Raw genomic sequence first — 13,625 nt, forward strand, 5'->3', positions numbered from 1 at the left:
ATACACCCAGAAAATCCCATCTACTCCTTGAGTGTTTTCCTTCTCAGGTGAGCAGCCACCTCTCCATTTCATTTTAAATCTGGAAACATGGGGAGTGCCAATAATGTTTGAAATTTTAACTGAGAACGTTTTAATGTGCAAGTTTCTATAAACAAAAAAAGAAACTGAAATGTTCCTGCTAAGTATTTTTTTTTCTTCAAATAAATTATTTTTTATTTCCTAAACTGCTTCACTACAGAGGAAAGAGTTGAAAGCTCTTGTGTATGTGAAGGGGAGCAGGCAGGTACTGGAGGGCAGATACTGGAATTTGAGAACTGACTATCTTTTGTGGCAGGAATGATACTTCAGGCTAGAAGACATAATAAAGGTTGGTATGCAGTTAAGCAAATTAAAAGAGCTTATAAAAAGACAGCAGAGTGACTAGCAAAACTGTAGAAATTTTGCTGTAGAGAGATGTAGCTGCAGTGACGAGGAGGTATGAAGTCAAGGGCTGAATTTCTCTTGGCTTCCACTATGTGCAAGCAAGTGTGAAGCCTTGCTTTTTGGCTTTCAAAATAAGGCAGACTAGCACTTTTCTATCTTGAAGCCCTGTGGCAAAGATAAATGCACTGAAGTTTATGAAGTGCTCAGGTACTCATAACTGAACATCATATAAAGTCAAAGATAGAGAAAAATACAGAAAAAATGACAATAAAAAAGGAGAGAAAACAGTTTAAATGATTTTTTTTTTTAGTTTAAAACCAACAACTATTTTTTCTTTACTTCTCTGCCTCTTTAGAAAACTTCTTTTTCTAATAAAATGGCTTTTTACAATAGTTTTTCTATCCTCCAGCTATTCAATGAGTTACTGACCTGATCTTCTGCTGTTTCAGACAAACTTTTATCTTACTCTGTAACTGTAGTTCAACATCACAGTGCCATGCAGCAAACATACATGATCACTTGTCAAGCCATTAATCAAGGAGAATATAAATTTAGGTCTGATGATATTTGCTCACTTTTAAATGTCCACACATGTTCTGCTGATGGATCCACTGTTTTGTTAGGGTCTTCCTGTAATTTCATGAAACTTGAAAACATCAAATCTAGGTCTTTGAGGTACAAGAAGATAGGGTTAGAATGCTCACCAGCCATCACACATTGTGTGATAAAAAGGGAAGAAATCAGGTTCTGGTATAATAGAAACAGCTGTTGTCTTTTTTAATTACAGTTATTTTGGGCAAAGTGTCTTTGATATTTTTTTTTTTTTAACAGGAGAGCAACATCCTACAGCTTTCAGCACAGGTAAACTTGCCACTGATTTCACTATCTGCCTGTTTTAATCAAGCATTGAAAATGAGAAATAGTCATAGGCAGCACTGAGAGGTGAGCATGTGAAGTGCAGCTCAATGTGGCAAAGCAGTTTTGGGTGGAGGAGCCACACAGCACACTGGTTGAATATTTTCAACTCCTTTCTGAAGGTAACTCACTTAAAGGTAGGAGGTAATTTGTGCTGAGAGCTAAGGAAGGTACCCATTTAGATAATAAACATCAACGAACCTCCCCAGTCCAGTACTGAATTCTGTAAAAGCTCTCATCCCAGGAGGCTTTGTTTGTTCCTCCACTAGAAGACCTTGTAGCTAATAATTTAAATTTTTGTAAATTTTACTTATATTTATACTATAAATATTATATTACACTTCTAATAACATAAAATATTATTCTATTTTTAATGATAATAAAATATATAATAATGTGTACTTATATATATAAGGAATTATAAAAATGTAAAATAATATATTAAACAAATTTTTTACATTATGAAGATGGAGTATTCATTGCAATTGCTACCTCAATGTGACTTTCATTGTTGTTGCTGTTTCCTTTTATTCCCCAGGATGTACTTACCCAGGTCAGAAGACTTGTTACTGGAAAATGTGTAATTAATAACAGGAGATTTCTCCAGCATTTCCCCGAAGTTGGACAGATTTCTCCCTGCAAATAGAAACACTTACAAATATCAGGAAGGCTTGTTTCTAGTATGAGTCATCACTGAGAATAAATAGGGCAATATTTTGGGGTGGAACGGTTTTAACTTTTACCTGTCTGTCCTGTCATCACACAGATGTAGATACAATCTGAATCATTGCTCTGACGCACTGAAAGGAAAAAAAATGTGAAACAGATTACTGTTACCAGTTTTCATTATATAATATTACCTTAAACAGTTGAACATCAGCCCGAAATGGCATGGGGCTACTGCAGCTGGCCGAATATTTTCCTTCTGATCTGATTTTTGACAAAAACCTCAAACCAGCATCAAATCCGAAGGCTAATATTACCAGGGGAAATGTTTCTATCTAATTAAATTTCTAAATTACAAGTATTTTTACATGGAAAACAAATTCTTCAGATAATATAGCCAATAAGTATTCTTTGGGAATCATAATTCCCCAAAGTACCAGTATTTAATAATAATTCACCAAACTTTCAAACAAAACATAGCTGCTTTTAGAAACATGTATGTCTCTATATTATATATATACACATTATATATGTATCTTGTTCCTCTAAGGAGTCTTTGTTTACAACTGCAGTCCATGCTTTGCAAGAAGAGTGCTGCTGAGTAAGAGCAATAGGCTTTTATACACATTTCTATGCTTGCTTCCATGCCAGGAGTAAATCAGACAAAAACATAAATGTGAAAAGGAAGTGCAAACCTGAGAGAATAGAAGTGGATTTGAAAATTTCTGTGAGATAACTGGTGGAGTTTCCAATAATATCAACAAGTAAAGCTGTAAAATCTAGACAACAAAATAGAGAAAGTTTATGATTGAAAACACATATGGCATCATCTATGCTAAGTCAAAAAATCACTTTTATATGTGATCATATTTTGGATATATGCTTGTATGTGACAGTATTTAAAATATTTAAAAGTGCAAAATCTTTCTGCTGGATGGGAGTGGACTTAAGAAGCCACTGGAATACTCTGCAGAAGTATTTTTCAAAGATGATATCCAAAATAGCACCAGTGTGCCTAAAAGTAAACTTAAATGGAATTTATCTGTTCAAGAGGACAACTTAAAGTAACGCTCTACTTAGTCTGCTTAAATGTAAAGGAGATCCAAAGCCTGTAGGCTATACCTGCGCTAACTGCCTATCTGCCATGTAGGACCTTCCAGGAGGCATCTGATTGTCTCCTCTGAGGTCTGCTTCAGACATACCGGCGATGTTGTTGTCAGCTCAGAAAAATGGCTAGTGGTGGTGTGGTGTTACGACTTTTTCATAACAGGTTCTAGCAGCAACAGGTCAATGTTCTCACTTTGGGAGTGACAGACATGAGCCCTGTGTTGGGCCCTGAATTTTTATTGCTTGGGAGGATGCTCTAATCACCAAGATATTCTGGATTTGGGGCAGAAAGATTAAAGTTTCTACATTATCCTCCAAGGCAGACTGCGTCATTATGCAATAAGCCTTGTGAGATGTGTGGGTCCAGAAAAAGCCAGGAAAGCCATTGTGGCTCACATGTGTGGTCATCACATGCAGCTTGGAGGGCATGGGTTCTGGTCCCTAGCTGATGAGCTACTCCTGATATCATACATTAACCAGCCATAGAATCCAAGTGCTCAGATCCATCCTGGAATGTTAAATACTGTAAGATCAGGGGTGTGAACGAGGATTATAGGTGAAGGATTTGCCCAATAGCATTTTATACTTCGTTAAACGGCTCTATGAAGATGCTAATCCTTGCTTTTCACTCCTATTGGGCTCATTGAAGTTATTGGGGTCTGTTGGTGCAGAGAAGCCCTTGTTCATCTCCTGTGGGTTACCTCAGGAGACCAAAAGCGGCTAAAGTTATGTATCATATATTGCCGGGTTGTCTTTCCTGCCGAGCTGCTCTTTGTATTCCAAGGAGGAAAGGGAGGACTTTCCGCCGGGTAAACCATGCCGGTCACTTGACTGATGGCCCCATCCCAGACTGGCTGGCTGGGTGCAGCCATGTAAGACTGAGTTCCTCGAGTCTCCCCCGAGGTTCAGAGCAGCCACTCGTGAGTTATGGCTGTTGACCTCAGTATGGTGATGCTACTCGTAAGGATGAAGTCTGCAGAATTCAGGCTACAGCTTTCAGCTCCAAAGGAAATAATTCAGCTTAAGCACATGCAATTGTCACCCTCTCTTGTGTACCCACCTGTCAAGTCATTTGTCACATTGTTCAAACAGTAGCAGTAATGCATAGGGAACTTGCCAGGGTCAACATTTTTCACGTTAGAAACTGTAGGGAGAGACAGAGAAAAATCAGTATCTTGATGCACAGGCTGTGTGAGACAAAACGCTCCTGCGTGGAGGAAAGCACTGAGGCACTCACTGTTATAAATGGTGACTGACACCTTGTGGAAGGCAAATGAGCTGTAAGATGTGATGCTCAGCAAAGAGAAGAGTGTTTTGGTACCTGCGGAAACACATGCCCATGCTATTAGTGGTTGGACCAAATCATGAGAACAACATGTTTTGACTCTGTACATTTAATTTCTAAAAGACTCCTGAGGTGCTAATACTATACAGATGCCTGAGACTCAATTCTTTCTCATTTCCACTGAGGGAAGGATCATTCGTATTACTTTTTCTTTTTTTAATTCAAACCTACACTGATTATAAAGTGCTTTCTAAAGGCATCCTGTAAGTAACTATTCGTGTCTATATACAAACACACACCAATTCCTAAATTCTTTGGGGCAGACAGCTATCTGCATTATAAATGCACAAGGGGAACATGCTCCTAGAATCAATTCTGGAGGCAGTTGGCATGCATTTACAGCTTCTTCTGCTAAGGCCATTAGTCCTTTGTCTCATTCACTGCCGGGCTGACAGCCTGCGTGTCCTGCCTGGCCTTGTCACATTACCTCTGAGCGCTGTGTTCAGCATACCATTCACCAGCTCTGTCAGGTTAATAGCAGCCAGATCCATGGACTTTGCAGGCAGCTCTGAAAAAGAAGGGGTCTCTGAGCAGCTGACTGCATGGGGCGCAAGGAAATGGCCATTAATCCCCTGCTTATACAAGGCAAAAATCTTCTAGAACGGGAAAAGCAAAATGAGCAGATTATGTATCGGACTGCACTGAAAAACCTGTGGTGAGAAAATAAAGATGCCAGGAGAGCAGAGAGGAGTCTGGAAAACAGCAAGCTAAAGCGGGCAGTGCAATGGTAAGCCAGACCCAAGGTCTGGCTCTATGGCACCTATTGCCTTGAGCATGCCCTTGAGTGGGCTGCCAGGGAGCCCAGCCAGTCCTGACATTTTGGTGCCCCCTCGTGCTGGGCAATGGGTATTTACTGCCAAAATACCAGCAGATCTCTCTTTTCAGATCACACACAGAGGAGAAAGTACCTAGGAAATATTCCCCCTTCCCCAATACTACATGGAAGTGGGATGAAAATACAGAGGTTTTGGGTTTTTTTCAGCTACCTTGATCGCTCTGCTGCTGCGACAGAATAAATTGACTGTAGCTGAATCACACTTTTTATTTTAACATGTTTTCTTTCTGTTGGCGTTATTTATTTGTTTTTCCCAAGTCAAAATTTCCAAAGATGTTCTTTTGCTTCCCTCCCACAAGGCCATGCAGGAACAGAGCAGTAGGATATCTGTGTATGCACAAGGAGGAAGGTCTGTGTGTGCATGACAGAGAGAGAAAAAACAGAGCAGGACGGAAAAAGAAGCATAGAAAGCTGAGATGAGAACAAAATCGAATTTGGGGAGAAATGCAATTTTCTGATGACATCAGTATTATTTTTAACCAATTTGAAACCAAGCTGTAGCCCAGGGCTGGCAGCAGGGCTCGTCCACAGCGTAGAAGAGAGAGAGGAAAGGGGAAACAAAAGGAAATGACGAGCTGGGAAGGAGGGAAAGGATAAAGAGAAAACAACACTTTAGATTTGTGGAAGGACAGAGGTTAAACTGGCCAGGGAGCTGGGTAAGCCCTGGGTTGGGTGAGGAGCCCTTGCAGCAGTGGTGGGTTGGGCCTCACAGAGTCTGCAAGAGAAGGGCCCATCTGCTGACACCTCCATCCATGCCCAGCACAATACCTCCCATTCCCATTAACAACTCCCCCCACCCAAGGTCTCCTGACATGCTGCTTGTTACCTGCGGTAGCCAGCAGTGCCACTTGCTTCTCTTTCTTATTTTCCCTTCTTATGCATGAAGCTGTGAAGTGAAGAAAGAGACTAAGAAACAGTTTTCCCTGTTGAGATACCAAGCAACCCTCTGTTGAGTTCTCTGCCTGGTTTACTTTGCTGCTCTTATTCATTATAGCTCACAAACTGGTGAACATCAGCACTGCAAAGCAGGCCACTGAGTATCCACAATAGCAGCTCATCAAGTGCCTAAGAATAAGGATGTCCTAAAGGACTCACCAGGTCCTTTAGCTGCCAGCTAAAGAAAGAAAACAGATTAAATATCTGAGCTTCCCCCCTTAACACAAGAATCAAAAGAAAAAAAGTAGTAGCAAACTGTTGCAGAGATCTGCACTAGGCTTGCACACAACACTGACTGCAAGGTACCTGGTACAATGAGGCCAAATCTAAACAAATCTTGACAGGCTGCATGCACATTTGTTATTCAGAGTAGTCATTCGAGTACTGTTCTCAAGACCTGTGTTGCAGAAGGGATGAACTGGAGCTGGGCTCGGGAGATTGGACTTGCTTCCTGGGTTTCCCTCGGTGACCAACAAGGGCAAGGTGCAGAGTCATGATTTAGACCTCACGGGACAAGCTGAACTGTAGGAGTTTGGCGCTTAGGTTCCCTATCCCATCAGTGGAGAGCTGAGTGCCTCCAAAGAGTAATCCAGAAGGCTCCCCAAATGAGGCAGTGCTAACAAATGCTAAACTCCCATGCCACTCTGAAGCTTCAGCTTCTCAATCCATACAAGCTGCCCAGAGAGAAGTCCTCTCCTGGGAGCTGGTGGTGAGGAGGGCTCACCTCAGTGGTGGTGATGCCCCGCTCTGCGTTAAAACCTAATGGGCAGAGCTCTCACCAGGGAGTAGGAAACCTGGGTTCAGCTTCCTCTTCAGTAGGATGAAATCTGTAGGACTGGAAGCAGCAGAAGGAAGGGAGATATGACTGCATAGTCTGGCTGTTTGTACCTAAATTGGTGAAACCTGGGTGCTTGTCCTTATTCATACAAAAATCTATGCCTTGTACAGAAGACAACCCCTGGATACATTTCCCTTTCTCCTCTCTTTATCTATAAAGGAAAAATACCCTTTAGACAATCCCTGGTACAAGGCCTGCAAATTGTGACTCCTCATACAGTGCTAGTCAGCTGTAGTAACAACTCTCACTTAGTATGAGCTAAATTTGGACTGACAATCTAGGTGGCAGCAGATCTTCTCACCCTTCTCTCTCCATATAAAACTTTCTGACTCTAGATTCATGGCATGGGATCCAAGAATAGACCTTTGCCATCATCTGGTCTGCCCTGCTGCATGGCACCAGCCCCAGAGAGCCAGCCCATCAGCCTTGCCTATGCAGGGTGAAAGAACCAAGCCTGCCACAGGTGTGGGAATGGGGCACTGGGAGCAACTGGGAAAGGGAAAGAGACACCTGATTTATTCCCTGGGGAGCACCAAACCGTTGTCCTTACCTGTGTTGAAAACCAGAAAGAGACAGAGAAATCCTAGGCTCATCTTCCCTGCCACATGCCAGCAGAACCACTGCATTATGGACTCTAACTTCCAGCAGGTTTGGCTGCTCTAGGAGGAGGAAATACTCTGTTGGTAGTGTTAAAGTTTGCAATATTGTACAATTTTGTCCAACCCTTGTCCCAGAATGATGTGACCATGAGAGAAATATTAGCTCTCTAGGAGGTAGAGAAAAGATTGGCGGTGTAAATGGCAAAGAATCCAAAATCACACAATCAGTATTTTCTGTGTATGTGTGGGTGTCATGAACTTAGTATGTAACTCTTGATTATTGAGTCCTATGCAACTGTGGCTTTGGTGGGACTTGGTAAGGTCTTCTACACAGTCTGCTTCTCCAGCAAGATGACCTGTGCCCAAAGCACACTGACATGTCAGATGCCTACATCCTTTCTGTTGAAACAAGATAAAATTTACTTATGTTCAATTTCAGACCAGATAGCAATTGAGCTCTTTTTCTGCAGAAATGTTGCTTGCCCAGTCACCCCTAGTCTTGTATTTCTATAGTTAATTATTGTCAGCAAGCTGTGTCCTGTGCTGCCTTGCCTAGTTGCTTGGGAGAGATTAATGGTTGTCTGCCTTTCAGACAATGAGCTGCGTTCCAGATTTCAAGGATTTAATTAGAGGTGCTTAGGGAAAAAAAAAAAGAAAGTCCTTGCTTCTTTACATGTTCCCCCCTGTTTTTGTTATATTGGAACACACCAAATAGCTCTGTAGATGTCAGAAAATGAGGTACCATAAGAAAATTAGCAAAAAAATGTCCAAATTTTTTTTTATATCCTCTCAGAGTAGCTAATCTTATGAGTATGCAGCAAACCATTATCTTGAAGATAATACTGTTTGATTAACAAGCTATTATCATAATGTAAAATCTTTCTCATATTTAATTCACTAGAGAATTAAAACATTCTGAAAGTAGCTGATTTGTACTTAGCAGTTCTAAAGAGACTTTTCCTCGGGATGATGAAACGATACCAAGCATTTCTGTGTTTGAAATGTCTGTGTTTTCTCATCTGATGAGTCAAAAGCATTTAAGTGCCAGCTCTGCTAATTCAAACAAAGATCTGGGAAGCTTTAGGTAGTTCATCCTATCTATTCAGTCCAACTGCCTAATCCTTTTTACTCGACCCCAAGCCTATACTCATCCACGGTTTCTGCACAGCATGTGCGGAAGAGTGGGGCTGAGGCAGAACGCAAACCATGGCCAAATCTCACTTCCCAGACTTCATACTCTATCACCTGTCTGTGAGTTGGACTAATTATGCATGGACAGAGTCCAGTGTCCCGTGGACCAGTCTGGCATCAAAAATACTAAGCTTGGCTCTTCTTGCAACAGTATTTGGGATCTGACCAACAACTAGACTACAGACCATGAAAGTATTGCTGGCATGAGTCTCACAAGGCCTGAAACCCCATCAAGGCTATCCCTGCTTCCACTATCTGGTATTATAAAGCTTACTGGGACTTGTAACAGCTTTTTCTGTGGTCTCTGTAGCTAGGGGAGACTGTAGCATGATAGCTCAAGCCTGCTAACATGCTGATGTAATGGAAGCAGTGGTGATGTAGTCTGCGCTGCAGTAGGTGTAAAACTAATCCACGCTTATGGATTCTGCTCAATGTTATGGTTTTTTTCCCCCTCTTTAGTTTGACTGTATGAAATGGAGAGGGGTTAGTGAAAGATAGTCCTCAGTGATGCTGAATTTGAAGAACTGGTGCTTTGCAAGGGTGTGGGAAGGTGGCTGTTGGGGAGCGCAGGCTCTGGGGTCAGCTGGGGTTGTGGGATGGAGAGTTGGGCGATCACGTCAAGGGGAGGTTTGTAGCTACCTATGTTTTGGAGCAGAAGGGCTATAGTGGCTGGTGCACCTAGTCATTAAGTGTCCTGTTAAGGGAGAACTGTTGGTTTCTGTGTTTGACTGAGGTCGGTAGTGGGGTGATTTGCTGTTTTATTAATGGAACTTCATGAATTTTTATTCCTGTACTATGAGAAGTGACTGTCTCCTTAGCTCTGGAAGCTCTACATTACGATAAGCCATGCCTCATGATGACAGTTCAGTGTTTATGGGCCACACACCTTCCCCTGAGCAAGTTCCTCATGACCCATCCCCTGCACACAGGGTGTGAGGAGGCTTCACGGCCAGTGCTGTCCTCGTGTATGCCAGCCCAAGGGAAATCAACATGAAACATGGCCAAAAGCAGTGCTGCCACTGTACTGTCCCTGCGGCATAAGGCTGGTCTTGGCTGGAGGATGGGCAAAAGAGCCCTTGATGAGTATTTTGGCTGTGTGGTGAGCGAGAGACTCAGACCTAGGAGGGGGAGGAGAGGGCATCCTCTGACCCTACACATCAGTGGTCAGTGCTCGTCCCAGAGTGGGGAGACTTGATTTCCAGCACATGCTTTGAGGAACATGGGCTGTACTGGGTCACCAGAGAATCATGGTTGGACTAACATAAAAATCCTCGGTAAGAGTATTTCACAGACTGATGTGCAAGCACAGCTGTTATACAAAGGTTCACAAGTAGAAGGGTTGATAGACTGTGGATAAGTTCCTATCAGGGATCTAACTTCATTACTGATTTATTTAAACTGGCCCAGAGCTGTTCATGGTGGCAGGATGGGGAAAATCATCTGCCAGAGGACTCGGTGCAGCAGGCAGGGGCAGGGGCTAGAGACATCATGTTCTCAACAGATAGAGAAGAGGCAAGAAGATTGACACATGAAGGAACAATCCTACCAAAGCACCTTAGGAGAGAGAGGATTTAAAAAAAAAAAAAAGGCAGCTTAAAAGCAAAAACAAAATAGAAAAAGAGTGAGATAGATACAAAGTTGTGCTTGGAAGCATTCCATGCACATTGAGAGACGCTTTCTTGCTCACCTGAATTCGCAGCTCCCTGCTGTCCTCCTTGCTGAGCTGCTCCTCCGCGCTAACACACACAATTTTCTCCACATAGGATGCTGATTTGCAGCAGGAATTCAGAGCAGGCATTAGTGTGGCCATAACACCCACATTTAACTGAGGTGTGATTACACACTACAGACTCAATCAAGCAAAATATCTAATGTTTGGGACAACATGATTATGACAAACATAATCTGGAAGGACAGATGATAATAAGAAAATCCTGTTCTAGTTGTAGCAAAGAAATATTAAATAATGACAGTATAAAATTAATGGAAAATCCTCCATTCATGGGAGGGTTTGTTTTGCCTGAATGCCAGATTTAGCACTGTGGTGTCCTCTGGCCAGTACAGGATGCTTGAAAAGAAATTGCAGCAAATTCTCAGTACTAAGAACATCAGTCTAGAAAGGACTGCCCTTACTCCTCAATTGGTAGAGACTGATTTAAATTTGAAGCTTTAGGTTTTAGCCGCTTTCCAAAATCTTTACCCAGCATTAACTCTCTGAACATTTATGCTGTCCAATTAAATTTCAAAGCCATCCGTGACAAATATTCCTAGAACTGCTGCCTGAAATATCTTATCTCTCAGTAATGTGGATATTAGTAATATTAACTCTTATGATACACATCATGTTTCCGTTACTCTGGTTATCTGAGGTCTAATTTTTATCTAGCAGGGACAAGTCTTTATTACTTTGTAATTGTATCGCTTTTGTTTGCCAGCATAAGTGTCACTGCTGTGATGACTGAAATACATGTCCAGATTGCAAATATGAAACCCTCATTGTACTCCAGCTCAAAATCACTAATAATTTCCATTTCAAAACACAGTGCGATTCACAGGCACTAAAGGCACAGGTGCCACACAACCATCCCATAAACTGACTCTCTTTTCTTTCCAAACATTTATCTGATACAGGCTGCAGGTCAAGCCTTTAGTTACAAATTCTCCTTCACCTCTACTGGATATTATAATCCTTCTCTTGTGTTTATTTTAAGCTGAACGATATTAGTAGAATTCATTTTACGTAGAACCGTTGATCCAGAGTTCCCTGAACTGCTGAACTGGAGCTTTTAATCCAGTTCACATTACCTTTCTATACTCATGAAGACCTCTTATTAAATACCTCTTTGTTATTCTGGATTAACAGCAATTTTAAACCAATGTGTTTATTAGCTGTGCTTCATTTGAACTAATTTTAATGTGGCAGGTAACTATGAAGTTTGAATTGCTTTCATTTTTCTTGTACAAAGAGAGTGTAATCAGATATCGAGTAGTTTTCCTGTGTCTTCATGCTAAACAGAGCAGAACAGAAGTTAAGAGACCAAAGAAATAAAAAAAGGAAAGTCCGTGAGTACTGATTTCCTTACCTTCATTCAGTTCCAACATCTAAAGGTCATCTCTCATTTTAAGCATGCCGTGATATGCCAGGTCTAAAGAAATTTTGCATGTTGATATGAAAATATGCCCATGTTACAATTACACGTTTCATTAAACTGCTACCACTACTTTTTAAGTTCAGATTTATTTGTATGAGTATTTAATACAATGTAAAAAATATACATTTAAGATGAATACATTTCATTTGCTATATTTCCACCAAGCATTAATCGCACAGTTGAAATGGTTTCTTCCAAGTACATGTGAAACCACCGAGATTTGGAATAGTTAATATCAGCTTACCTGATTTCTTTTGACAAAGATGATTATCTTCAGAGCCTATATATAACTGGAGGTTATTGTCAGGTCTTAATAATTACTTTGTGAAAGACTTTTAGTAGACAGGCTTGATAATATTGCTTTAAAATCCTATGAAAATTGTTATCCTAATCCCAGAAGGACTAACTAGAGGTAACACAATCATAAGCACACAAAGTGCCCGTCGAATCCCGCATGGAAAGGCTCTGTGGCAGGTCAGGTGAGGATTGGAAGCTCCTTTTGGCAGTAATGACTGGAACTGTAGAACAGAAAGGATTTTTTTCCCTTTTAAAGGGACAGCTCATCTTACTGCAATTAGGCCAATGCCACTTTTGATGGCTAGAGGTAGGCCAGGGTAAGCCCCTTTGGTAAAGCTTTAACCATCCTTGGAGAAGCAATTTAAACAAGGGGCACTGTTGAGATGATGGAGAAGAAATCTGAAGTGTATCTTAAATGTAGAAAATCAAAAGGAATGAAATGACAGATAAAATAGAAATTTGCCTGGCATTGTGGTTAAGTGGCGAGGAAGGAAAAGAGATCTGGTCACAACAATGACATAGGGCAATTTTAGTGATGAGTGATGTTTAGTATTACCCAAGAGACAATCAGTATTGAAAGCAGTGGGTGAAATTCTGCTCCCATTTACTCCAGTGGACTGCAAGTGATTTCTCTGAAATCAGTGAGTTTAAATGCAGCACTGTTAAAAGCAGATAATCATCCATTCAGTAGTTTCATCACAAGCCACCAAACACCTCAACATGTGAATTAATTCAAAACCTTGTAACAATTAGAGAGAGGCAACCTAAAAGTATTCACAGTCAGTCCATGGAATAAAAATTACTTTAAGGATCTGCACAAAACCTCAATAGAGAAATATTCTAACCCCTGTTAGACAGGGAGAGGATAAAGAGGAGGCAGCGGATGAGATGCACAAGAAGGCTGCATACACACTGTCTGTTGGGAATGGTCCCTAGCCTCTCCCCAGTTTCCAAACCCAGCTTGGGAAACATTGGAGCTTCTGGTCAGGAGCACTCTGGGATTGTCTTTTCAATGTCATGGTCTTACCAATACTATGGACATTTAGGTCGCAGGGCTCCCCACACTACGTCATTTCTTATTGTAGATATTGCCTGGGTAACCAGTGTGTCATCAGGCTTATTTCATTCACTTGTCTTTAATTGTATTGTCCCCGTCTTGCACTTCCACCAGTTAAGGCAAAGCAAGCTGTGATGTTACCCAAAGAAGGAAGAAACTTATTGCAACAGCTAGATCACTGCAACCTGCCAGCATGCCAGATATGAGAAAGTGACTTTTGCTGGTTTCAGGTTCCAGTCCTATGTTTGGGGGGGTCCTGGTTTC

At 41.4% G+C, this 13,625-nt stretch overlaps 1 protein-coding gene across 4 annotated transcripts in view; it reads right to left on the reverse strand.

Annotated features, from left to right (window-relative positions):
- The window catches only part of LOC128142366 (uncharacterized), a 45,896-nt gene extending 33,364 nt beyond the window's left edge, over positions 1–12,532 (reverse strand). Inside the window, exons 1-12 of one of the 4 annotated variants that reach the window (XM_052788392.1) lie at positions 12,252–12,532; positions 11,939–12,001; positions 10,543–10,622; positions 7,616–7,724; positions 6,118–6,177; positions 4,884–4,964; positions 4,349–4,432; positions 4,172–4,255; positions 2,700–2,783; positions 2,082–2,138; positions 1,888–1,974; positions 999–1,091 (exon numbers count right to left, since the gene is read on the reverse strand). In XM_052788392.1, the coding sequence (XP_052644352.1) occupies positions 999–1,091; positions 1,888–1,974; positions 2,082–2,138; positions 2,700–2,783; positions 4,172–4,255; positions 4,349–4,432; positions 4,884–4,964; positions 6,118–6,177; positions 7,616–7,724; positions 10,543–10,622; positions 11,939–11,957 (838 nt within the window). In that variant the 5' untranslated portion in view covers positions 11,958–12,001; positions 12,252–12,532. The remainder of the gene's footprint in view (positions 1–998; positions 1,092–1,887; positions 1,975–2,081; positions 2,139–2,699; positions 2,784–4,171; positions 4,256–4,348; positions 4,433–4,883; positions 4,965–6,117; positions 6,178–7,615; positions 7,725–10,542; positions 10,623–11,938; positions 12,002–12,251) is intronic. The other 3 variants (XM_052788391.1, XM_052788390.1, XM_052788393.1) reach the window with 3 other exon arrangements.
- Positions 12,533–13,625: the final 1,093 nt, after the last annotated feature.

The sequence above is a fragment of the Harpia harpyja genome, chromosome 5 (assembly GCF_026419915.1).
Source record: "Harpia harpyja isolate bHarHar1 chromosome 5, bHarHar1 primary haplotype, whole genome shotgun sequence".
Taxonomy (NCBI): Eukaryota; Metazoa; Chordata; class Aves; order Accipitriformes; family Accipitridae; genus Harpia; species Harpia harpyja.